A 25758-nucleotide genomic window follows, 5' to 3' on the forward strand; every position below is an offset into this window, starting at 1 on the left:
CGAACAGGGACATTTTGTTTTGGGACCCCTACGGGAAGAAGCAGCTGCCGACATACTTACCATCGTCTGGAACAGACCCCTAGGTGCACTTTCGTCTTACGAGACCCCTCAGTGAGTAAGTATGGGCTGTAAATTATCTCACCCTCAGCAAAAGCAGGTACAGGAGCTCAGACTCCTGCTACAGAAGTCAGGCATGGCAATGCTTGAAACAGACATAAGGAAGCTGATTGGGGAGATAGGAAAACAGTGTTCTTTGAATCCTGAGCATCGGACGCTTAGGCTAAAAGATAGAGCGTAAATTACATCTTGAACCTTGGGCTTCAGTATAAACATCAATAGTGTTCAGTCCTGTCAGGCAAGGAGTAAAAAAATTGGACCCATCAACTAAGTAAAATTTATTCCTTCTAAAAACATCTTTAATTGGATTTTCAGCTTCTTCTGAAGAGGCTAATTCTTTTCTGATTAGTTAGACATAAATCAAAATTTATTCCCTCAGAGCAATCGGAATGCTTTGAAATTCTGCAATCTGTTAAGTTTAACCCTGTTGTGTTTTGTGTTATGTGTATGTGTGTGGCCACTCAGAACATTATGCTTGGGCTTGGAATGGTGAGAAAAATGGGAGATGATTAGGGCCCTCAAAACCACTTTTTGGTTGAAATCACCTTGTCATTTTTCTCGCTTCTTGCAAGACAAGTTATATGTCTAAATAAATGTTGTTGTAACAGTATCTGTGTATATACGTTTGTCTGTGTTGTTCTGTGTTATTCCAAGACTTGGAAGAGGCTCAAAGCTCTCTCTGATAACAACAATACAAAAAGGCCTTGCTAAGAATATATGGTTTGCCTGGAGAAAGTATGAAATGAAATAATTGTATGTAGAATGGTTTTATGCAAACAGTCAGTATGGAACTGAATGAGTTAATTTGTTGAAGTGTGTGTTAGCCTTCAAAACCCACACATTTTCTCCCTAACTGTGAAAATAATAGTAAATATTTGTATGAGAAGAATTTCATGAAGAACGTATGAGAGAATTTATTGAAAAATGCATATGAAGGAGATGAAACTATTTTTGGGTGGTGTGATTTCCCCCCCCCCCCCGTCTCTTTCGGCTGGCTGTGTTGCTTAAAGAGCCAGAGACAGGAAGGAGGGGGGGGAACTGTTCGTTTAAAACTTTTTTTCCTCTGCTTGGAATTTTAATCTGAGAAGAGTGGAGTGAATCTGAAACTTGACATTCACCTATGCAGTTTCGGCAAATAAATTTTTTACTCAAAAGAGAAACAGTAATTGTTGGACAATATTTTTTATATCCAACAACCAAAAGAACTAACTGAATTACTTTGTTATAGATTTATAAATGTTTAACCTATTTATATAAAAATTGTTTCCATCTGAATGGACTTTGCTTAAATTGAAGCACCAAAGATACAATTTAATTGGCTTTCAGAAAATATAAAATGATTTAGGATTGCAATAAGTCCCAGAAAAAATATAGTTGCACAAATTGATGACATCATGAATACTCAATTTGTGGACAGAATTCCACACTTTTGATTTTTTCCTACTAGTAAATTACCTAATGGAGTATTAACTGTAATAAAAGTGCAGAAATTATATTGAATTGAATAATATTTACCTACCATATCCCATCCCAAAAGGTTTTATTTTTTATCCAGGTGGTTGCTAAAATGATAACCTTAGGACGCACAAGAGCTTGCCGTCCAAAAAGGAACTGATTAATTAATATTGTTTTCAAAAATAACTTATCTATTTAATGTGCTTTAACTGACTATATAGGCTGTATTTCATATCATTTGCCTAATGATCTTTGACTTGCTTGTTTAATGACTTTTTTCCTTTCCAGTCCAGCCACTGCTTTCTTCCTCTTTCTCCCTTGCCACAAGTTATTGCTTTTTCTGATGGAGGGTGAATGAGAGGAGCAATTGCTTACAAGGACCTGGAAAATGTCATACACTGCAATGCAACCCTTATCACAATGCTCAGAATTATTTTAGCTTTTAAAACCTTTTCTCAACAGTCTTTTGACTTAATCTCTGACTCTCATTATGTGTGCCAACTTACTTTTACTTCTTCAGTTGCTTATATCACGCCCAGGATTGACCCCAATCTTATGGCTTTGTTTTTAACTTTGCAGCAGCTGCTCCAGAACTGAAAGCATTTATAATTTTGTTTCTCATATACACAATCACTCCTCCCTTCCTGGGCCTAATTTTTTTTTTGTATGTCTTTTTTATGTCTTTTATGTGGTTTTGCCTCTAATCAACTATGACAAATGGACGTTATCCATGTTCTTTTTTTTGGCTTCCTAGAAATATATATTCATAAATAGGTATTTAGGAACAATTTCCCCCACCTCTATGAGGGGAAACAGCTTCACATGTTATTTTTCATCTTTTTTTTGGCCGTTACAGCCCTGGGTAAACCCTCTTCCCTAAAAACTGACAATGGGCCAACCTATTTTTCAGTGGCCTTTTTACAATTTTATACAACCTGAAATATTGTTTTTACTCATGGTCTTCTCTATAATTCCATGGGTCAAGCTATCGTGGAACGTGCTAATTGGTCTTTCAAGGACTGCCTTCACAAACAAATAAAAAAGGATGGATTATCTAGGGTACCCAATTTGTTGTGGGTAATACAACAGGTTCAAAAAGTATTATTTACATTATACCAATTGAATATTTCCATTCCAAATTTGACTGCTTATCAGAGACACTTTCAACAGAAAACAAGCTTCCACCTCTGGCATATTATCGGGCATTACCAGACAAAGCATGGTTGGGACCAGTCCCTCTGATCACTTGGGGGCGGGGCTACGCTGCTGTGCTTGCTCCAACAGGACCTTTGCAGATTCCAGCGTGTTGTGATCACCCAGCCAGGGATGTCGTGGCACCAGTCCCTGGACCCAGTCCCAGAAATGGCAAGGGTGACTCTACAGATGGCACAGCAAGTAATCCAATCCTGACATGCCAGGCAGCCAGTGACGTGGGGAGATCTAAAGAACTTGATCCCCGAGAACCTGTGTGCTGCCATTTTTGCGGTTTTAACTGCAAATTTCTTATCCATCATTTGTTTATGTCTGATCGTTAACATCTGCCCTTTGACAACTGTAACTGTCATCCCACTCAAACAATCATTCGAAGCAAAATCTAACATCACACAAAATGACTTCTTTTGTTTATCTGAAATGTATTACACGTAATTTGCTTTCTACATGTTTAGTCTTTGTTTGCACCCCTTCTGCAGTAATTCAAAACTTCACTGAGAGATTATTGCTTAAAAAACCTCACTGTCATCGCATTGGCTCACCTGCTTTAAACTGCACAGCTTCAATAGAGACTTCCTTTCATTTTGGACATGCTTGGCTACTGCAAGGAGGGTTTTTTACGTGTGGTCAAGAAACTTTAAATTATATTCCTGCTAATATTAGTGAAGCGCAATGTTGCCTCAGCCAGCTGATTCCTGTTTTGCTTTTCAAACAACAAGTTTACATGAACCATTCTCTATGTGGTGTCACACTAGACAACACTTGTGACTCTGAGAAAACCTTACTTTGTAGCATTGGCTATATCTCTAGTGGGTGTGCAGGACTTGCTGTTTGTGCTCACCTCAACATTAATGCTATTACATGAAATTTGGCAAAAACAATTAATACTACTTCTTCAACTATTTCATCGATCAACCATGAACTGCAAAATTTGAGAAAAGCTATTTTGCAAAATCGCTTCTGCACCAGTATTTGGGTTGTAAACGTTTTGAGGAAATGTATTGTTTCAATATTTCTGATAATTCATGAACCATCCAGCACCAGATTTATATTTTACACAATTTGGCCTCTGATTTGAAAATTGGTACCTTAGGATCTTTATGGGTGCTGTTTATGTAATGTATTTCTTTCATTTTGCAATATATGTATTAGAGCTTTAAATCCCAGTAGATCCTCTCTCACATTGCCTCAGGGTCAAGTTTTGGCCCTATATTAACAACTGCAAGGATGCTCCTCTCCTGATTATAATCCTTTTATTAACCCCGCTTACGGCGATATTTCATCTAACAAAACAAAAAGGAGTGAGATGTAGAGGTGAGAGACAGGCAAAGGTCATGTGCAGAACACTGCCCCTCCAAAGCCTGGGTGCCCCTCCTTTCTGCATCTATCTCCCCCCCCCACACACACACATCACCATAGTGACATGAAAGTGCGCAGGTCTGTGTGACCTTGCCAGTTTGATAAGGCTGGCTGGTGAACAACAAGTTTCCCTGTTTATGGCCTCTAGCTTTTTACTCTTGAGGATTGGTAAAGGATTTTAGCCAATGAAATGCCATTGCCATGCAGTATCTTTTGCTATTTGTAAAACTCTTTATAAACAAATAAAGGCTGCATGCTGCCGGCCATTTCTTTGCACCCTTCAATGACTAAGGACTGATTACTACAGTGTAGAACCTTCCGCTGAAAGGAATGCATTGTAAACAAGAAATAGGTTGTTGAGGGAAAGCTGCTCAATTTTAGCATAGATGGCCTCTTTGATTTCCCTTTCAGGCCAGTGGTCTTTTCTATCTAGAATGTGAACTTTGCTGTCTTATGAAGCACCCTTCTCTGAGGACACCACCTCCAATATCTAACTTTTAGGGTTTTAGATTAAAAATAGTTTTAATTTCACTTTTAAATCTAAGGTTACACCACCTAGCATGTTTTAAATTTTAAAATGCATGAAAGCTGCACTGCACTTTCAAGGTTTATCCTCCAATTTTGGGGTTTTTTTTAAAGCTATTACTTTTTTACTATATTTTTGAATTGGAAAAGACCAACGAATCCTTTTAAAGTGATGGCATATGAATGCAGTGCATCAAATGGAAAATTTAGAGAGGAAATACTGGGCTACTCTATCCATCAAAAATGTATGATATTTGGATTAAGGAATGGTGCCACAAATTGGACTTTATATTATTTTATTGGTCTTCAGCATCTGGAAAAACCTGAAGTGTTATTTCTCCTGTTTTTAATGGGAAGTGTAGATTTCTTGATTTACCATTTTCAATAAAATAATTACACGGATGAAGAATGAAGAACAATATGGAATAGGATGCAGTTTACGACCTAAAATGAAAGCTGTTGATTTTTGACCTGAAGGAATGCAAATAAAGCATTTTTTTTTTACCCTAACCGGCCTTGCTATGAATAAAAAAAGTTCCTGAAGCACTGGTTTAGGCAACCATTCAAAATTATGTATTTTAATGTCACTTTCCCAGACTTAATAGCTAAAACCCTGTGTAGCAATATTTTGTTTTCCATTATGTCAAAAAATGTGACCTAAGGAGGCTTGTTTATATGTATAACTGGACCAAAAGGAACCCATAAATCAGTTCCCTGCACCTTGGAAAAGTGCCGGCAGCCTTTCTCCAGACTCCTGAGTCCTGACTAGATAGCACAAAATCCAAGTTCAGCTGTGGGTCCACCTTGAATCCCATCCTCTTGCTGTTAACAGATGGAGACTAACAACATGCAGTCATTTTTATGCAGGAGATCAATCTAATTTATTTTCAACCTGTAGCAATGACTTTTGTTTTCTTTCTCCCCCCCCCTCTCTCTCTCTCTCTCTCCCATTCCCTCTCTCAAAAACAACCCTCACACATCTTGCTGGCAAAGTGAGTTGAGGAACAAAGGGAGGAGAGAAGCAATTAAAAACAAAGATACTTTCAATTCTCTTTGAAGTCCAATTTGCTGCAGTATAATTGCAGGAGAGTTCTCCTTTCTTGTGCTTTAACTGTGTTGAAATCAAGGAAGAGAAAAATAATCTTTTTCTCACCCTGGCCCTGCCCTGCCTTGCCCAGCCCCTGTCCTGACTGTGGGCTGGCAAACTTCTGGGCTTCCTAATTGTAAAAACATTAATAGTAGAATAGTAAGGAAAAACTGGGCACCCATGCAAAATCACAATGGTTTCTTGCATCCGCATTTTAGAATCTGAAAAGCAGCAAAGAGTGATACTTCAACAAAATCCAAAGTTATGGCTTGAGATATGATTCTAAGGCTTTGATGCATTAAAGTACAGAACAAGGGAAAAACACTTATTCTAGCTGAATTTAACTGGCACAAAAAGATTTCTACAGAGGCATTCTGTCTGAGTTGCAAAGGAGTTCATCTATTCTGTCATCTCAAAACAAGATAACTAGCAATAACACCATTTGTTCAGGCTGCATTTACTAAGAAAATAGTTGGAGAGTCAATGTGGTGTAGAGCAGCAGTCCCCAGCCTTTGCAACTTGGAGTCCCAGCTGGGCGTGGGAGTGGAGAAGGGAACCAGGCTTCATGAGCAGAGGGCCAGCGTGCATGCAAGTGGTGGGCCAGTACACATGTGCATGCACATGCAGCTCAACTGCACATTGAGCTGTGTGCACGTGCGCACCGGCCCACCACTCATATGACCCAGTTCTGAACAGGCCACGGCTTGGTAGTGGGCTGCAATTTGGGGACTGGGGACCCTGGTTTTAGTGGTAGTCCTCAATGCATAATCACAATTGGGACTGGAAGTTCTATGAATAAGCCATCTAGTCATTAAGTGAGCTGTGACGGATTTTATGACCTTTTTGTCATAATATTTGCCATGGCTGTTAAGCAAACCACATGGCTGTTAAGTGAAACCAGGTTCCTCATTGACTTGTCTTGCCAGAAGTCAGCTGGGAAGGTCACAAATGGTGAGCATGTGACCCTGGGACTCTGCCGCGGTCATAAATATATGCCAAGTGCCCAAATTATGATCACATAACCATGGGGAGGCAGTTGCAAGTGCAAGTGGTAGAAACATTTTTCAGTGCTGTTGTAACTTTGGACGGTTGCTAAATGAATGGTCATCAAAGGAGGAATATCTGTAATGTATTGAATTAGGATCAGAAAGTCCATTTTTAAGTCATCTTCAGTAATAGGAGAAGATTGTATGGGTTGCATCAGAGAAGTACAGTTGTGGTGCCAGATTTTTATGCTTTGGGTTTTTTTTTTGTTTCTTGCTTTTATTGTACATATAGTTGTTTATTCTTGTTTGTAAGCCACCCAAAGTTTGGTTTAAATTAGGTGGCTATACAAATGTTTTAGATAAATAAATAAAGACAGCTCACTAGAATGATTGATTGATTTTGGACTAGTCACTCTCTCAGCCTGAATTATCTCACAGGGTTATTGTTGTGGGGAACAAATGAAGGATTTATGTGATTTTCCACTGCCATTCTTAACCTCTTTCCTATTTATTAAGAGCCCTAAGAACATGGTCAATGTGGCCTTCTGGTGTATTCACTAGAACCAATACTTTTATCCATATCTTGAATAGAATTAGCCAAAGAATAGCTAATGACCACATTGGTCTACAACACACTGAATTAACCAAATACACAAGGACTGCAACAGCCATGATTATGGATCTCATTGACCTCTGCATGTCCACATACCTCCATTTTGATGGACAAACCTACCAACAAATTAAAGGTACACCTATGGAATCACCTCTTTCAGGAGTTATAGCAGAAGTTGTTATGCAAAGTCTAGAAGCTATAGCACTTTCACAAATACAACCCAAAATATGGATTAGATATGTAGATGACACCTTCACCATAACAGAAAAAGGCCAATTAGAGAACACCCACAGAACTATCAACAACATCTTCAAAGGAATCCAGTTTACCAAAGAAGAAGAAAACAACAACTCGTTACACTTCCTGGACATTCTGATCAGCAGAGACCTGATCAGCAATGGCAAACTAGAAACACAAGTATACAGAAAAACCACTCACACCAACCAAGTGCTCCACTTCCAGAGCAACAACCCAACCTTCCACAAGAACAGCTGCATAAAAACTCTACTTAGACAAGCATAAACTCACTGCAGCAACCTTGAACAGCAGAAAAAGGAATCAGAGCATCCATACAACATATTCCAACAAAATGGATATCCATGCAACTTTATCAAAACATGCCTGACCACTCAATCCGATACAGCACAACCAACACAAGATCCAAAAAGAATAACACTGCCGTACATCAAGAACATCTCAGAAACCACCAAAACATTATTACAACCACATGGAATAAGCTTCGCAAACAAGCCAACTAAAATCTTTCAAAACATCTTAAGTAAACCCAAAACACTAGTAACTCCAGAATAAAAAACAGGAATCGTCTACAACATGGCTGCCAAACTTGCCACGTCACATGACATGTTGTGAAGTATCGTGATTCTTTTTGCATTGCCAGCAATGGGGTAGATGCAGCCTCGGTATGATGAAACCGCCCCATTGGCCAGCAGTTTGACATCCCTGGTCTAGAACATACAATGTAATGACTGCAATAGCAACTATGTAGGATAAACAGGCAGAAGGCAGAACACATCCATGAAGATCAACTAGCAGTCAGAAGACATGATGAAAACTCTTTAATTTTACAACATATTGACAGACTTAACCATAGTTTCAATTGGGAAACTGTGACCATCTTAGACCAAGCCAAATCCCAAAATGCTAGGCAATTTCTAGAAGCCTGGCATTGTGACAATTTACTTATCAATAGACACATACAGTAGATATAAACAATATCTACATACTATGCAAAAGAGAGAATCAACAAGCCAAAGACCAAAACACTTCCCCACCAGTAATCAGCACTCAGATGAGCATAGATTAACTCAAAGATTAACATCAGACCAACAATCAGGTAAACAAAGCCCCAATCAATGAACTGCCAAACAAGCCAACAGTAAGTCCATCAAAAGAATCTCTAAGACCAAAAGCACCAGCACTGACAGGGCAGACCACTAGAATATAAACTGAGAGCAAACAGCACTCCTTACTAGCACTGATAATGTTACCTAGTTTGAGAGCAACAAAGACCTCTCATTTCAACCCTGAGCTATAAATATTTTCCTTTATTGAGAGCAAATCTCACTCCTTACTATAACTGCTGATGTTACCAGTTTGGATAATGAAATGTCTACAAGAAAACAACCAAGTTCACAGAGCACTAAACCCCCCTCATTTCAACCCTGAGCTACAAATACTCTCCTTTATTTTTCATTGGCTTTTCTATCTTTCCACACCTTTCCATACCTCATCCTTAATGAAATGTGCAAACCAGTATCTGCATTTCCTGTGTCGGATGAGGACAGCACATCTCTTTCCTTCTGTCCTGGCCACTTTTTACAGAGGCACGATTGAGAGCATTTTAACAAACTGCATCACTGTCTGGTACCTTCAGATAGAAGGTAAGGACAGAGATTGATAAGGACAGCCGAGAAGATCATAGGAAGCTCTCTCCCTGGTATTCAGGATGCTGCTTATAAGCGCTATGTGCTTAGAGCTCAAAGCATTGTTAGAGACCCCACACACTCACTTTATGGTCTGCTTCTGTTGCTTCCTTCTGGGAGGGGGTTTCAAAGTATTTCTAGCAGGACTACCCGATTCTGTATTAGTTTTGTTCCCTATGCCATCCGTCTGATAAACTCACAAACTCCTAAAACCTGATGCCAATAACTTCATCCCCAAAGGTCATATGTCACTGAAAGAACACATACTCTGCATGCAAAAGACCCTTGGTCTCAATCTACACATTGCATGCTATATTTCAAAATGCATTCAGAGACAGTGGAAATTCAGCATAGGCCAAAGGCTGGCTCTCAGATGAAGTGAGCTTTCCTATGAACAACTTTGTTGTTAGAATAATGCTCAGAGAAAAGGTGGCACGTGTTTTGTTTTTCAGGTGTTGCTGAACTGCAGCTCTCACCATCCAACACAATGACAACACTGGCTAGAATTGCTGGGAATTGTAGTTCAACATCTGGAACATCTTGTTTATATCAAGCAGATAGTTTTTCCTGTCTTCTTCCAAACAAAGGAATGTCTGCTCCCGAGATGGCACTAGCTACCCTATTATCTTCTCAGCACACTGATTTCAAAAGACTGCAGACTACAAAGTTGGATATGTCCTCTGTTGAGGGTCACACTGATGCACTTCAAAGAAAATGTATCAAAACATGTTTAAAACAAACATTTTGGAGAGGTATCTTTGAATGGTATCTCAAGAGAAAATATATTTGAAAATAAAGCCTGAAAGCATTTTGGGGGTTGATTTTTAAAACATCACAGGATAACAAGGAAGCAAGTCAGAACACAAAATGACCCGGATCCGAAACAGAGACGGGTACCGTTCGATCTAAAACTAGAGCTTCTTCTGTTTTAAGATTTTTTATCTTCAAAACTTTATTTAAAAAAACATATTTCCATAATGCAAATATAGAGGAATATTAGAAATTAAGTTGGAATTAGACATCCATGTATAGTTTTTAAAAGGGAAAGGTGGACAATTATTAGCTTGTGGACCACACAGGGATCCCTAGCATTTATTTATCCATTTCATATGGCCACCCATCTCAACAAGTGGGCAGTGAACAGAATTCAAACAAAATAAAAACAATAACAAATATAAAAAGTTAAAAATACAGGCAGCTGAGAAACACCACCACCACCACCACCACCACCACAAACAAAATTAAGAACCAAGTACTTAATACCGAAAACCTCCAAAACAACACTATATTGCACCATTAAAATTTGGCAAAACCGTCCTCCCCCTCCACAATGTGGACTCCTACAGCCTTCAGCAACAGGAATTGGAGGAAACAGTAGTAATTATGATAATGCCCCCCTTCCTCCAAATCATTTTCATCTACTTAGAAAGATCCCCAGGAAATCTGAGGTCCTTCTGATCAAACATCCCTCAACTTCTTTTGCCATCATTAATATCATGAAAAAAGAAAACCTTAAAAGGGCTTCCCCTGTTGATCTCAATGGATGGGAGTGACTTACCAGTTGTGTTGGTAAGCTCGAAGGTGACTGTCTTATCAGGGATGCCACACACATTTCTGACAGATACCTGGCATGTATAACTGGCATAGTCATGGGGTCGTAGATTTTTTAGTTTCAGAACTTTTGTTTCCCCCTGTTTGAAAAGAAACAGATAAGAGAAGTTAAGTGAACTATTAGTGTACACTAGCCTGTGAAGTGAACTGAAAACCTCACATATGGTTCCAATGCTGCCAAATTTCTTTCAAGTAATTGTATCAGATTTACTTGCCTCAGTTTACAGATACCATTTGGGGTGCGTTGGTGGAGGTGGAGAGAATGGACTAAAATATAGCCTAGTGAAAGAATAAGAAAGCAAAGCGTCTGTAGGCACCAATAGAGTCAGAAACTCCCTCTTGGTGTCTATCTTGCCCCATTTAATAGCAGTAGCACTTAGACGTATATACCATCTCATAGTAATTTATAGCATTCTCTGGGTGGTTTACAGTGTCAACATATTGCCCCCAACAATCTGGGTTCTCATTTTACTGACTTTGGAAGGATGGAAGATTGAATCAAACTTGAGCCCCATCTGAATAGAACTCCTGGCTGTGGGCAGAGTTAGCCTGTAATACTGTATTTTAACTACTGTGCCACTACAGTTCATTAACTTTTTTTTTTAAAAAAAATGAAAATTACCATCATGCAAAGCACAGCACTGGCATCCAACATCACTTTTATTTACAACAATCTTTCTCAGCCTCTTATAAGTTTAATAGACATTCTTAGAAAATAAATATGAGGAATGGCTTTGTTGTGGAAAAAGAGGCAATGCTAAAGTGGGCTGCTAGAGGGCAGCCCCCTAAGAGCTTATTTTTTTTAATCAATGTGATCAGTTTATAAATTGGGTGTGCCCCCATTACAATCACTTTGTGAATATGTTAGCTGTCTCTAGGATGGATAGCTGCCCGTGGGATGATCTCAGGATTCTAAATGTGCTAAACTAGTCCTGCTATAATGGAAGCAAGAAGAATAGGAATTAAGCATTGCTAAAGCTTCTAGCAATAGGACTGACAGCGTTGTCTGCCATGTCTCTCTAACTATTTGGCTCTTTTTATGGTTAATTACAATTCAGTATCTGAGAAGGGTGCTGATACGTTTTTGGCATAAGTGTTTGGGCAACATTATCTTGTTTTGAGGTATTCTGCAATACAGTAGTACAGGGATAACTTTATTTGAATGAACAGTGAAGGTCTTTGAAAGATCATGGTGGAGGTGAAAAAAAATCACCATATTGTTGGCAAAAATTCACTTCATTATTCTCTTTATAGGGGAATCATACTAATCTATGGGAGCAAAATATCTGAAGGTGTCTAGTAGTGATGAATATGATCACTGATTGCATTGATTGTATTTTATCATGTAGTCCTATGGAAATGAATATTAAAGTCATGATGGAATTGGATGACACGTTCATTTCCATCGATCTAATACTTCCACCCCATCATCAACCTCAGATCAGAGCTCTAAGGAATATGTCCACTTCCTTGATGACATCATAAAACAACACATATACAAAGATATTACAGATAAGCCTTGACTATGATTGGTCACTTAGTGACTGTTTAAATTACAACACCTGCCCAAAAGCTATTTATGATCTAATGTTTGAAGTTACAATGGCTTCTCCCACAATTCCATTTTGGGACCTTGGCAATCAGCTTATCTTGACAGCAGTTTGCAGTGTCCCATAGTCATGTGACCACAATTTGTGATATTTTTTTTGCAGGTTTCTGGCATCCATTTTTTTTTAACAAAAAACACACCTTGGAGAAAACTGATTTGCTTAACTACCATTATCAAAAATTGGATCTGGTTGAATTGAATTCATGTCTCAACTTACATGAATTACAACTGTAATTCCAGGCTCAATTGCAGTTGTAAGTCAGGGACTACCTATATATAGGAAACCTACAGTTCACCGTGCACACACCCTCCTCCATCTAGAATGTGCACCAAATCTATCATTTATAGCCAAGCTCTACACTACAACTACATTTGTTTTAACTCATTTGACAGGTATGTTCAAATGATGGAATTAAACCATTTAGGGGCTGTATTACCAACCACAAAGATCAATAGACAAGTCAATAGAATCAGATCAATACCCAGAGAGGACCTACTATAAAGCTATAGAAACAGAGCAAGAGAACACCAGTGAGTTGTCACCTACAACCCATAACTCAAACTACTCAAAAACATTATTTATAAACTACAGCCAAACTGGACAATGATACTAGGCTTTCTTAGGCAATACTTTGAAAGTCCATACTTTCATACAGACAACTACTCAATCTGAAGTGAATTCTCATAAGCAACAATTGTGCTTCTATAGGAACCAAGACCTGCAAAGAAACCCAGATATTTACTTTGCCCCATCACAACAGTACCATCACAATCCCCAACAAGTGCAAACACCAAATTAAAGGCTTTTTCACATGCTTTTCTTCTAAGGTGATATATGTCAACACATGTCAGTAATGGCCCTCTGGATTCTATGGACAAACTTTATACAAAAAATTAATGAATACAAGTTTGACATCAGAACTCAAAACAAGGACAAAGTAATAACAGCATTTCAACCTGCCAGAACATACTCTATGGCAGACCTCAAAGTGTCTATTTTGGAAAAATTGAACTTCCACAGCACCCTTGAGTGAGAGATTGCAGACCTCATATGTATTAAAAGGCTTCAGGCAATCTGAGAAGGTCTCAATAAACACAATGGCTCTTGAACATATCATAATTGTTAATTTATAATATCTGTGGCACATTAATCTATATTTGCAGAGGCAATCTGTCTTGCCCTCCCTTTCTTCCCCCTCCCTTACTCTATATATTTTAGCCACTCTATAACATTTGATGAAGTTTATGAAAACTTATACCTTTTAATAAAATGTGTTTGAAAAGCTGATACCAGACTCCTGATTTTTTTTCCCCATTATCCTTAGGGTTCCTAAAAGCAATATTTTGTTGTAATACCTTCCTGACTTGAGAAATCAAATTGATAGGCTGATAGTAATCATCATGTTTTCAAAGAAAACTCTTGTATTTTTGTTTTGGTTCCAAACAATTTTTCCCTTTTGGTGGTGGTGGTGATGGAGTATACTTTCACACTGATGATAAAACCAAAATTGCCCTGCTAATACTGCCGGCCCGCGGGCCAGACGTGTCACGAGGAAACCGCGCCCACCCCATTGCCAGCAATGGGGAAAAAGCTCCGATACATCACGAGACATCACGTGACCTCGCGAGTTTGACATGTTTGTTTTAGAGGCTTCATATGCATTCCAGTTGGCTCCCTTTGAATGTTACTTTACAAATTCCTTTGCCTGGTGCAAATTTTGATGTCTTCCTTGAAATCAAAAGAATAAAAGTTATTTTTCAACATCCTTTGACATACTATGTGAGAAGTACTGTAAACCAAGAAACTGGTGTTCTCAGGTCAGATCTGGAATTTATGCAAAGCATTATGTAATTTATGTAAATGCTGAACAATTGCTTAGCTTCCAGGCCGCCAAGTCCCATGCAAAGTGTTTATTAAGTTTCAAGGAGAGCAGGAAGAAAGATCTGAACCATATTGTGTATAAAAGGCACTTACAGCCTCACATTGCCATTGGGCATTCAACTGTTCTGTTGGGTTTCATTCTTGCTTGCAATAAAGATTCTTATTTAGCTAAAGTGTTTCTGAGAGACTTTTGCCAAATCCAAGCCTAGGAAATTAATTCAGCTGTGTAAAGGTCTGTGATTTACTGTTAGGTCCTGGTCAGGAGTGTCTGACATTTTCTTTCTCTCCCCGCCACCCCCAAATTGTATCTTCTGTTTTGCCTTGAGCTTTTGTGAAATCCCCTTTGATTTGTAACATAATTCACTAGCACAGTCTATTTTCTGCCTTCACTCTTCTGATTTTGCCAGAATACCCTTATATTAAACCAGCGCAGGCTTCCCTTAGTAATCTGAATGTTACCATTTTATATATCTTTCCCTTTTGATTTTCAAATTATTAAAACATGCCTCCTCCCCCCCAAAAAAGTGACCCGAACTGAGGTGCAGTTTTTCTTTTTTCTCTCCCCCCCTTTTTTTTGCCAGTTGATAGAACATTACTTTTTGAAGCTGTATTTCCTGGTACAAAGGTGACGTAGAACTTGATTCTCTCATTCATCTACTCTATCTATCTCATTCATCTCAGATGAAGCTATTTGTGGACAGATGGGTTGCAGAAAGCTGCAAGGCCAGGGGAAAAAAAAAAACAGCTAAACTGACTTGTTTAAAAAAAATAGCAAGAGGCCACAGATTTAATCTTAGAGTGAATATAGACAGAGAACAAGATTTGACGATTCAAGGTAGAATTTCTCTTGGAGAACTTGGTGTTTATAGTTTTCTAATTCTCAACAGTAAATATGTTTATCTAACCTTCTTGTGTCTGCTTAAGAATACAGAGGAAGAGATTTTCAGAGAAGAAATAGCAGGCTGAAGACAGTTCCATGAAAAGCAGAACCAATGACTGTGGTGGAATGAAAAGCCCAGCCATTAGACCTCCTCTTCGATAATTCCTCTCTGGACAAGAAGAGCACTTGAGATTGCCCAAAAGTGCCAGAGACAGTTGCTCCTCACACAGAGATTGCAAGTTAACAATCTCTGGTAGGTTCCCCTGATGAGGGAGTAGCCATCTTGCTCTAACTGGGAACAACACTTTTGAAAAGACGCTTTTGCATATTTCATTTTCTAATCACTTTTGCTTGTTAATTGCTTTTCAGCCATTAGGAACCTTTGGATTGACATGTTTTATAGCACTGGGGAGTTTCCTTTAATCCTTAGCAAAAGAAATTTTGAATATAAGTTTAAAGACTTAAAAAAATTATTTTCAAATAAGCAATAGGATGGTTTAAGATAATTACAAACAGACCAAGGACCCAGACAAATTTGAAATAAGATTTTGGAATTAAATATAAAGAATGCTTCTCATGGAAAAATGTTTTGGTTTTGAATTCTTAAGAAAATAAGACTTTAAAACTGGTCACTAGAGGAAACTAGAAAGAACTAAAGATTACAATTAAAGGAAGAGAACACTCAAATGTGACTTACAAGTACAGAATGAGACAAATATTGAACATTGCACATATTGAAGGAAATTTATGAGCAATAGAGCTAGAAGTTAATTTTAAGCATGCTTGACACTATTGATAGATTGTGTTTAAAAGATGTAGTGGAAGAGAAACAAGTTTTACCTGACAAGATTGAGACTGACTGAAAGTAGATTTAAAAATGACAGGCTACAAGAATGACATGGAAACAGATGTAACACGAGCCGCACAAAAGAAATGGGCTAATGTCTTCAAATAATTAAAAGAGATATGCAAATAATTAATCCAGAAAGAGACCCAGATTATCTTCCTATATTGGATTTACCTGTAAATTACTTTATTGTGGTCATTAACCAGCACAAGAGAATTTATATTCAAATACTGAAAATATCCAAAACTAAATTGATAATATCAGGATGGTTATGAAATGTACATACAAAAAAAAAAGTCTGGCTAAAAGACAATATTAAATCAGAATAGGCTAAATGGCTTGCTCAGGCTATACATTTAGAGCAAAAAGAAATTAAAATTAGCAATCCTGATAATATAAACTTGGAAAGAATGTAAAGTTGGTTTATTTGATCAAGGTATATATTGAGATAATCCTCAATGAGCTTTTGCTGATATCATATTTGAAACGATAAGATTTCCTTATAGATAAGAGACAGAATATGGAAAGAATAGATCATTTGTTATATTTTAAGATAAAATGATAAGTTAGTAAAATTATTTACACTTGTGATAAAAGGGGAAGTAATTTTTTTATATATTTCTTTTTTTTTCTCTACATATTCTTATTTTTATTTCTTTTCTATTTTCTGCACTTTTATTTTTTTATTTTTAGTTTGTATTATATTTTAATTGTATTTTTTTTTAAATAAAATTACTATAGAAAGGAATGCAGATGAAGAGGTTAATTGCTATACCTGATATTAAACTTAACCCAAAGTTAGGCATGGCAATTAGATATCTTTTTTTTTTTTTTTTTTTTTTATTGAAATTTTTCAAAAGTTTTACAAATAAAAATCCACCCCCCCCCTCCCCAACCACCCCACCCCCCCCCCGACTTCCCAGAACTGAATATAGGATTATTTAACAAATATTTTAAAAATAACATTTGCAATTTATAAAATAATTAATAATAATAATAAAAATCACAGTAATAATATATATAGAAATAATATACATAACATAAACTTTAAAATGAATAATATATACTAAAAAAGAAAAAAAAATAAAAAATAAAAAGAGAAGAGAGAGAGAGAAAGAAGAAAGAAGAAAGTAAACGAAAAATTACGTTTATGTGCTGCACGGGTCATTCTCTGTTCTTTAACCTCTGGTTGAGACATCCATACCACCTGTCCAGCAGTCATCATCCCTGTACCTTCAGATTTCTGTTCCATCTCTTTGTCACTCAAGACTTTATGCATCATGGGCAAAGGAGAGCCTGCTCCCAGGACCGTTTTATAAAATTCCTTAGCTTTAGCAACTGTATTAAGTCTATAACGTGTCCCCGCATGGCTCAAAACAATGCCCATCGGAATCTCCCATCTAAATGGCATTTGTCTTGCTTTAAGTTCATTTACTAAAAAAGCAAAATCTTTTCTGCTTCTTAAAATTTTAGGTGGAATTTCCTTTAAAATAATAATATCTTGGGCAGCAATCTGAAATCTTTTATTATAAAAAGTTTGTAGAATCTGATTTCGCAAAGACTTCTTAGCAAAATATATCACCACATCTCTAGGCAAATTCCTCTGTTTTGCAATCCAAGAATTAACTCTATAAATTCTTTCCACATCCCCACGTAACTCTTCTTTGTCAATATTCAAAATAACAGCCAAGTCATTAATCACCATTTCCATCAAATCTTGAGTTTTATCTTCTTTCAGACCCCTTATTCTCAAAGCATATTCCATCTGTCTATACTGGAACATAAGAATATCATCTTGTGAAGTCTCCACTTTTTTCTCCATATCTTGAAATTTATAATCCAAAAGTTCAACTGTTTCTTCAATTTCCTCTACTCTGGAGTCCAGCTTCACAACCACTGAGGCCATTCCAGATAGAGCTAGAAGTATATCATCCCTCAAAATAGCATTATTCTGTTCTAAAAGCTCCTTCATCTCTTTCTTCATTTCCTCCTTAGTTTCAGATTTATTCTGATCCAAAAGTTGTTTCATTTCCTCCCTAAACTGTGAGACAGCACTTACCATTATTTCTTTAATGTCTTGTGCTGATGTGCCAGATGGGGGAGGTGAAGGTGGAGTAGATTTAGGTTGCTGCACTGAGGGTATTATTTTAAGTTGTTGTTGCACAGTAGAAGTAGCAGGAGAAGAAGTTACTTTAGAAGCTGCAGTAGCTGGTTGTCGTTTTGAAGCCATTTTAATTTATCTTCCTTTCTTCTTAAAAATACCAATAAAAATAAGTAATCCAAAAAAAAAATTAAAAATAAGATAAAATAGAATAAGATAAGATCAATCTAAAAGTCCCCAAGAATAAAAAAGTAAAAAAAGTAAAAAAAAGCAATATTAAACAACAATTCAGCCGATCCGTCTTTTAAAGGAAAAAAAAACTTTCAAAACGCCATTTTACTTTCACTCTCACTTTTCCGCCCAAAAAAAAAAAAAAAAAGAGAAAGCTCAAAAAAATAAAAAAAAAATCAGCAGATACTAAATAAACTAAATAAACTAAAAAAAATAAAATAAAGCTAAACTATAAATAAAATCCTTTAAACAGTTCTGTCCGGTTTAAGATTACTCACGGTTTCTTTAAGTACGGAGATGGTAGCGGCGTCTCGCTTTGTTTCCGAAGAAACAAAGACAGCTGAGAGGCGGAGAAGGCAATGAACTCCGAGGGAACCCTCTTTCTACCCCCCTAAAAATAAAAATCCAGGGAGAGTTAAGAGGTTCTACCTCTATTCATGCGATCTCTACCCCTTCCCTTCGCCCGGGAAGGGGATTGCGAGCCGCGGGCCAGCTGATAAACGCTGTGCTCCGCGGATCTGACACCTTCTCAGGAGGACGGCTACAAAGTAGCCGCCATCTCCACCGCTTTGACCACCGGAAGTCCTAGATATCTTGTTATTTTTATTCAATGGTTTACTAATCGGATCTCGGATAATGTTTGCCTCTTTTGTTTAAAGTAAATCTGTTTTAGAGAAGGTCTTTCATCAGACTGACCTCATGCAAAGCCACCTATATTCATTTGAGTGGTCTGTGTAGTTCAGAAGGCAAAATTCACACAAATATGGAAGAGAAAATATAGCCTTAGAGCAAGATAAATACCAAAAGGCCACAATATTACCGTGAAAAACTGCTTCCAGACGTTGTGGGTGCTCCAACGCTGGAGGCTTTTAAGAAGAGACTGGGCAACCATTTGTCTAAAATGGTATAGGGTTTCCTGTCTGAGCAGTGGGCTGGGCTAGAAGACCTCCAAGGTCCCTTCCAACTCTGTTATTCTGATTGCTATTCTATTCTGATAATAACATTTAGAACCTCCCTGTCAAATAATGATTTATGTATGGTTTACATACATCTAATTTATTGATTAATAAACGTGGGGTAAATGTGTAACCAGCAGGTCTATAAAACTCTGTACAAAGCTTAAAACTATTAAGTTTACAATTTATCTGTTGATGTACTCAACTGTCCCTAAGCTTCTTCTAAAGACTAGTGTAGCCACAATTCTGAGAAAACAGAAAACACACACAGGAGTGAAACATCATGCATCCAAACAAACAGTTCTCTCTCTTTTTAGCAATACCATGATATACTATAGACAAGAAACTGTTGTCTCAGATCTGCTTCCTCTCTCAGCTGCCCAGTTTTGCCTTGTCAAAGGAATGTAATAGGTGTTATCCTACCATCGGCATATAAAATGATTACGACTGTAGGCTAGAAAACAACAACAACAATTCACTCCAACTCATTCTGCAAGTAGCATCAGGGAAACTATTTGTAGAGCTGCAATTTTTGGTAGCATATCAGTTATTAAGCTTTTTCCAATGATAAAATATCTCTCCCTTTCAGAAAGATCATTTTAAGAGGTAGTGTGATATAATGGTTAGATTGCTGAAAACTAGCAGATTTAGGATCCAGTCTCTGTGGGTAGTTTGAGCCAGTCAGGATCTCTCAGTTGAACTTTCTCATGGGATTGTTCTGAGGATAGAGGTGGAAGAAGCATATTATATATGCTATCTAGAGGGATGATGGGATGGGTATCTAATAAATAAGAAAAAAAAATTCCTTCCAGCAACCAATCAATAAAATCCTTAAGGACAAAATAATTCAAGCAGGAAGCAGATGCAAGGCAGAAAAGCAGGTGCAAAATAGACAATTGTGCCAACTACAAGGTTACAACCAAGAGAAGACAAAGGGACTGGGATTTCTAGTTTCATGTAAAGCAACAGCTCCCTTTACAGTTAGTCCTGCCAGGAATCATAGTTCCCTCTCTGACCATTAGTAGAAATCACTAAATTAGGCAGAAAAGTTAAACAACAATGTTATTGAGAAGGGACACAGAATGCAATCTATGGATCAAATTTCTTACTAACCATAGAGTTTTCCTACAGAGCAGCTACACATGCCTCTAGCATACATATAGACCAGGGTTTTTCAAACTTGGCCCTTTTATGACTTGTGGACTTCAACTGCCAGAATTCCTCAGCCAGGCATGCTGACTGAGGAATTCTGGGAGTTGAAGTCCACAAGTCATAAAAGGACCAAGTTTGAAGAACCCTGATATAGACCTTGACTTATGACCTCAACTGGGATCAGAATTTCCCTTGCTAAGCAAAGCGGTAGTTAAGTGAGTTATGTGCAATCTTATGACTTTTTGGTATGGTTGTAAACTGAATCACTGCAGTTGTTAAATCAGTGATGTGGTTATTAAGCAAATGTGGCTTCCCTTATTGACTTAGATTGTTGGAAGCTGGCTGGGAAGGCCACAAATAGGAGTCATATGACCCTAAGATGCTGCATGTTGTAAATACATGCTGGTTGTCAAGCATATAAAATGTTAATCACATGACCATGGGGATACTGCAATGGTTGTAAGTGCAAGGTCCGGTCATAAGTCACCTTTTCCAATGCTATTGTAACTTTGAACCATTCCTAAATGAATGGTTATAGGTTGAAGGCTGCTTGTATTTGCATCTATCATGATAAATCAATTAAAGCTTCAGATTTCATAAAACAAAGGTAAAAGTGAACAGGAAAATCGTTATGCCCATTCCTTTCCATCTAAAGAACAGTGGCAGGAATTCATAGGTCTCCCCTGTCCTCAGGCTTTACTTTATTTTCATCTAAGAAACATCTTTCTTCCACAAAGCATGACACATAACTTCCCTTTTTGAATACTGTTCTGGAAATACAAAAGTCTTTTCTGTAGTTCATGGATCTCTTCTCTTCAATTGCAATATCCCAAGACACTGTATTTCATCTCATAGCATGATTCCCTGCATGTGGAAGGGTAGCTTTGGTATGATTTGAATGAGAGACTGCCTAGGGCAGACATGTCAAACCCGCGACATCATGAGACGTCGCACAACGTATCGGGCCGGTTTTGTCATTGCCGGCATTGGGGTGGGCGCAGCTTCAGTATGATGAAGCTGGCCCATGGGCCGGCAGTTTGACACCCTTGGCCTAGGGCATGCTGCAAAAATCAAATGCAGACAGAATCCAAACAGAGCCTAGCCTGCGGTTAATAGACAGATGTGCAGAATGCAACCACCTCGACATCATCTGCCCTTCCCTTCCTTTCATAAGGACAGCGAAATTAACTATGAGTATGCATATGAAGTGGAGCTGGAGGGTGGGTGGGGGCTAATTTTCCAGGTTGCCTTGAGGAATATAAACTCAATTTCCTAAAACTTCAAAGAAGAAAAATGTTAGCATGTGATCTGAGAAAGTCAGGACATGGAAAAGTTTTGAGAATTTATGAAGACGAAAAATAAAGAAAAACACATTCATTGTGGAGATTGTTTCTGAATAGTACTTCATCACTAGGTATTTGAACAATCTCAAGAAAAGCCAGTCATCAATTTCAAAAACTAAGGCAAGCATTAATGACGCATAGACAATCTACTTGGTGGTAGGAGAGGGGAGAATTCAGCTTTCTGCCATAAGATTTCATAGGTTAATCGTATAGTCTGAACAGCTATGGTTACAAAGAATGAGTGTGGTGTTTTTCCTTAGTACTCAACAAGCTGTTCCTTACCACAAGAAATCTCTTAATTATTTGTTTAGGTACAAGCTTTCATTCCTTAATGAACATAAATAATATAAAGTAACAAAGCAAACTTTTATAGAGGGATAGACAGAAAGACAGATAGAGAGTCTTTGAAATTGATTTTTAGCAATTTGGCAATAGAGCTGCATCTAGATTGCTGGGCTGTGAATTTTGAACTTGTACATAAGGATTGCCAAATCCATCCATTTTCTTTCATTCTTTTCTATCTCTCCCATTTATCACATATATTAACTTTCCTGAGTTAATACTTTTCTTGAACTCATTGCCCCTTCTTCTTAATGTTATACTGTTGTAGTTCTTTCTCCAGTCTTAGAATCTTTTAATTCACTTTTAGGACTTAGTTCAGATACAGGCCCATATCAAGCATTATTAGTATTATTAGCATACCCAGTTCTATGTAAACAAACACTGAAGTAATCCATCCATGCAGCATCATATAAATAGTTATATTTGAAATACTGCACTACAGCTTGATATCATTATAAATCAATCAAAGAAAACGCAGTGGCTACTGTATTGCATTAAAAAAAAAATCTTTGTTGGGATTCACCAGAAGTCAGAATCCTGTATAAAAATCTAAGGTGCATTCATAGTGGAAATTCTACATGTAAAGTTGCAGAAAGTGGAAAAAAAAGAATAATTAAAATGATCTAGGTCACAGAAACAATCCTCTATAAAAAAATCTTGCATTAGTTTTTAAACAGAAAAAGGTAGAGATATGAAGTAGATAAAATTGGGCATGATGTAAAGGAAGTTAATATATGTTAGTTTACCCTCCTCTCTCATATTACAACTTGGGATCTTCCAATAAAGCTGAACAATTGGAGATTCAAGATAAAAGATTGTATCTCTTCACACTATGTGCACTTAAACTATTGAACTGGACGTTTTTAAAACAGGATTAGATAAATTCATGGAGATAAGGCTCAGTGACTACTATCCTTGAAACCTATATATTGTCACAAGAAAACCCAAGTCCCCCCAAATGTCCCAAAAGTATGTGGAGAAATAACATCTATCTCACCTCTGTGTACAATGGTTCATAGATATCCACTCCATTATCCTGACTATGGGAAAGAGTCTCGGAACCCCTTCTCCAGATGAAGCGAGCAGGTGGATTAGAGCTGACTGTGCATCGAAGGAAGACTGTCTTCTCATGATAAAAACTCCCTCGAACATCACTGATAGTTTGATGGACAGTAAGGACAGGCTTGTCCAAATCTGCAAAGAAAAGAAGGAAGGAGGGAATCCACAGAGATTGTTGATGAGATTTAGGTCAGAATGTACAAAGTCTATGGATCACCCAATGCTTCAGATATATAGGAAAGCATACCACCAAGCATACCAGTAATAGGATCTATAACAAAGTGATACCTCTTTAAAGTAAGGCTAGTATCTGTTAAGTATCTGCATAACCTCTGAGCTTTTCTAAAACAGCTAAATGAGGAATAGGATAAATTGCTTTTGCCAGATTGATCAGTAAATACTACAAGGACTGCTGTCTGTAAATTATCTGGTCCCAGAAGATTGGAAAGCTCATTTGTCCTGGGGCTAGTGAACATGTCACAGAAGTCCTTTGAATAAATTGTGCATTCTGTTGTCTTTTAGCAAGCCAGATGGCGAAAGAAAACAGGAGATAGACTATTTTTAACTTGGCGTATTGATATTTTAAGCACTATGTCCGGCTTTGTGCCAGTTGATAAAATTCAAGTGCTTTGTATTTTGTCTGTCATTGTGGAGTGGAGATCTTTAATAATGCTTGTGAAAACTTGATGCCAAATCTGGTTGTTTCTGCTTAGCTGCCAAATGCATCTTTTTATCCCTTTTATTCTACTAATGATACTTTGTAGTTTCTTTAAACTGCAGCTTCTCTAAATTTGAATGAAGTTCTTGCTCTACCAGTTGAGGTTCCAGTACCTCAGAAAGATTAAAGATAAGCTTTAATCTTTCATCTTACATGGTCTCTCAACTAGAAAGGCATTTTAAATATCAGTTTCTAGCTAACCCAAATTTGCTCACCCTTTTACAAATTTAATATTTTAAATTAGTTTTTTTGTATATGGTTTGCAATAATTTGTTTCTACATCTTGGTTAGTGTCATGTTCATGCTAGACTTGGAGTTGATCTTTATTTAGTACAAAATCAGAACTTTAAGAGTTATTCTTGAATCCCACTATTGAATGCTCCTCCATTCAAAAATCTTCATGCAAACAAAAATTAATCACAATGAAAAGCAATTTGAGCAGGACCTGCTCAAAACCCCACAAGGGCAATATCTTTATTTGCTCAACCAATATTTTATCATCTCTGCAAGTTTTTGTGTTTCTTAAAAATCTTTATCAGCCTCAAGGAATGCAATTTGGATGTTGTTCAATACAGCAGGGTGCAAAATGTTTCTGAATTATAGCAAGGGTTTTTATAAAGATATAGCTCTCTGAAGATGCTGGCTGTTATTTCATGTAAGAGGCTGAATAATATATATTAGCCACAAATCTCATGTTCATTTTTCTGCTTTTTAACTATTTCACTTCATTAGAACTTGTAAGAAACTTGAAAGCTTGCAGTTAATACTAATATTGCCTCTATAGATTGTTTTTATTTCAATTTTTTCCTGGCCAACTCATCTATCATTATGGAAAAAGTATAACTCAGTAGCTGGGCATATTCTTTAAATTCAGAAGAGCCAAATTAATTCCTTGCCATCTCCAGATAACATTGAAACTGCTTCCTTATCAGAAAACTTAAAGTAAACAATATCTTTTGGTGAACCAATGACCAACCTAGTAAAAAACAGTCTTCTTTGTCTCCAATACTATTTTTACATGGGACAAAATTCAATATTATGAGTTTCTGCTCACTGTGTGAACCAAAATCCTGCAGGTAAGACTCAATATATAATTCTGTTAATGACACTAATTCAGTGCATCATAACAAGACTTCTGTTCCCAAGATACCTTTCAAGATTGAGTGGATTAAAGGAGCAAAGAACCCTTGAATCAAATAATATAATTCTTGCCATCCATTTAGGTTCCCACTTCATTTAATGTTCTGCTAATGAGGAGAGACAGAGCCAAACCAGATTAATGAAAGTTGTCAATGTGCATCATATGTCCCTGCTTTCAGACAGTTGAGTGTGTGTGTATTTGTGCACTCTAGGGTTGGGGAGATGGATAATCATTAAACTCAGTGGAGAAAAAATCCAGATGTACGCTAATGAGAACCAAATGCAGAGCCTTTGTAAAAGAGAAAAGTCCTTGCATATTTGAAACATGTGACCACAGAGCACACGAAAGCTCCTTTTTTCTTCCATAAAGCTCTTATATGCTATTGAAATTTAAAATATTGATTTAGTTATATATAAGTCTGTAAATCTGGTTTCAAGACAAGATACTACTTTCAACTAAAAGCAAACATTTTCCATTAGACATGTGCCTAAACCAGTTAATTTGCATATTTTAATGAGGCACACATTTTGAAAAACCAATATTTGTAATAAAAGTTGAGATTTGTTAGTCTGATAATACTAGAAGTGTA

General features: G+C 37.2%; 1 protein-coding gene across 3 annotated transcripts in view; it reads right to left on the reverse strand.

The window, feature by feature from the left end:
- The window catches only part of MDGA1 (MAM domain containing glycosylphosphatidylinositol anchor 1), a 335448-nt gene that overhangs the window by 190718 nt on the left and 118972 nt on the right, over positions 1-25758 (reverse strand). For all 3 annotated transcript variants that reach the window (XR_005557135.1, XM_039347052.1, XM_039347051.1), the window contains exons 4-5: positions 23249-23445; positions 10856-10988 (exon numbers count right to left, since the gene is read on the reverse strand). Coding sequence is in view for 2 of the 3 variants with exons in the window: in XM_039347052.1 (XP_039202986.1) it covers positions 10856-10988; positions 23249-23445 (330 nt within the window). In the remaining variant the exon portion in view is untranslated. The remainder of the gene's footprint in view (positions 1-10855; positions 10989-23248; positions 23446-25758) is intronic.

Source organism: Crotalus tigris, unplaced genomic scaffold (assembly GCF_016545835.1).
Source record: "Crotalus tigris isolate CLP2741 ecotype Arizona unplaced genomic scaffold, ASM1654583v1 scf7180000018048.2368360, whole genome shotgun sequence".
NCBI lineage: Eukaryota > Metazoa > Chordata > Lepidosauria > Squamata > Viperidae > Crotalus > Crotalus tigris.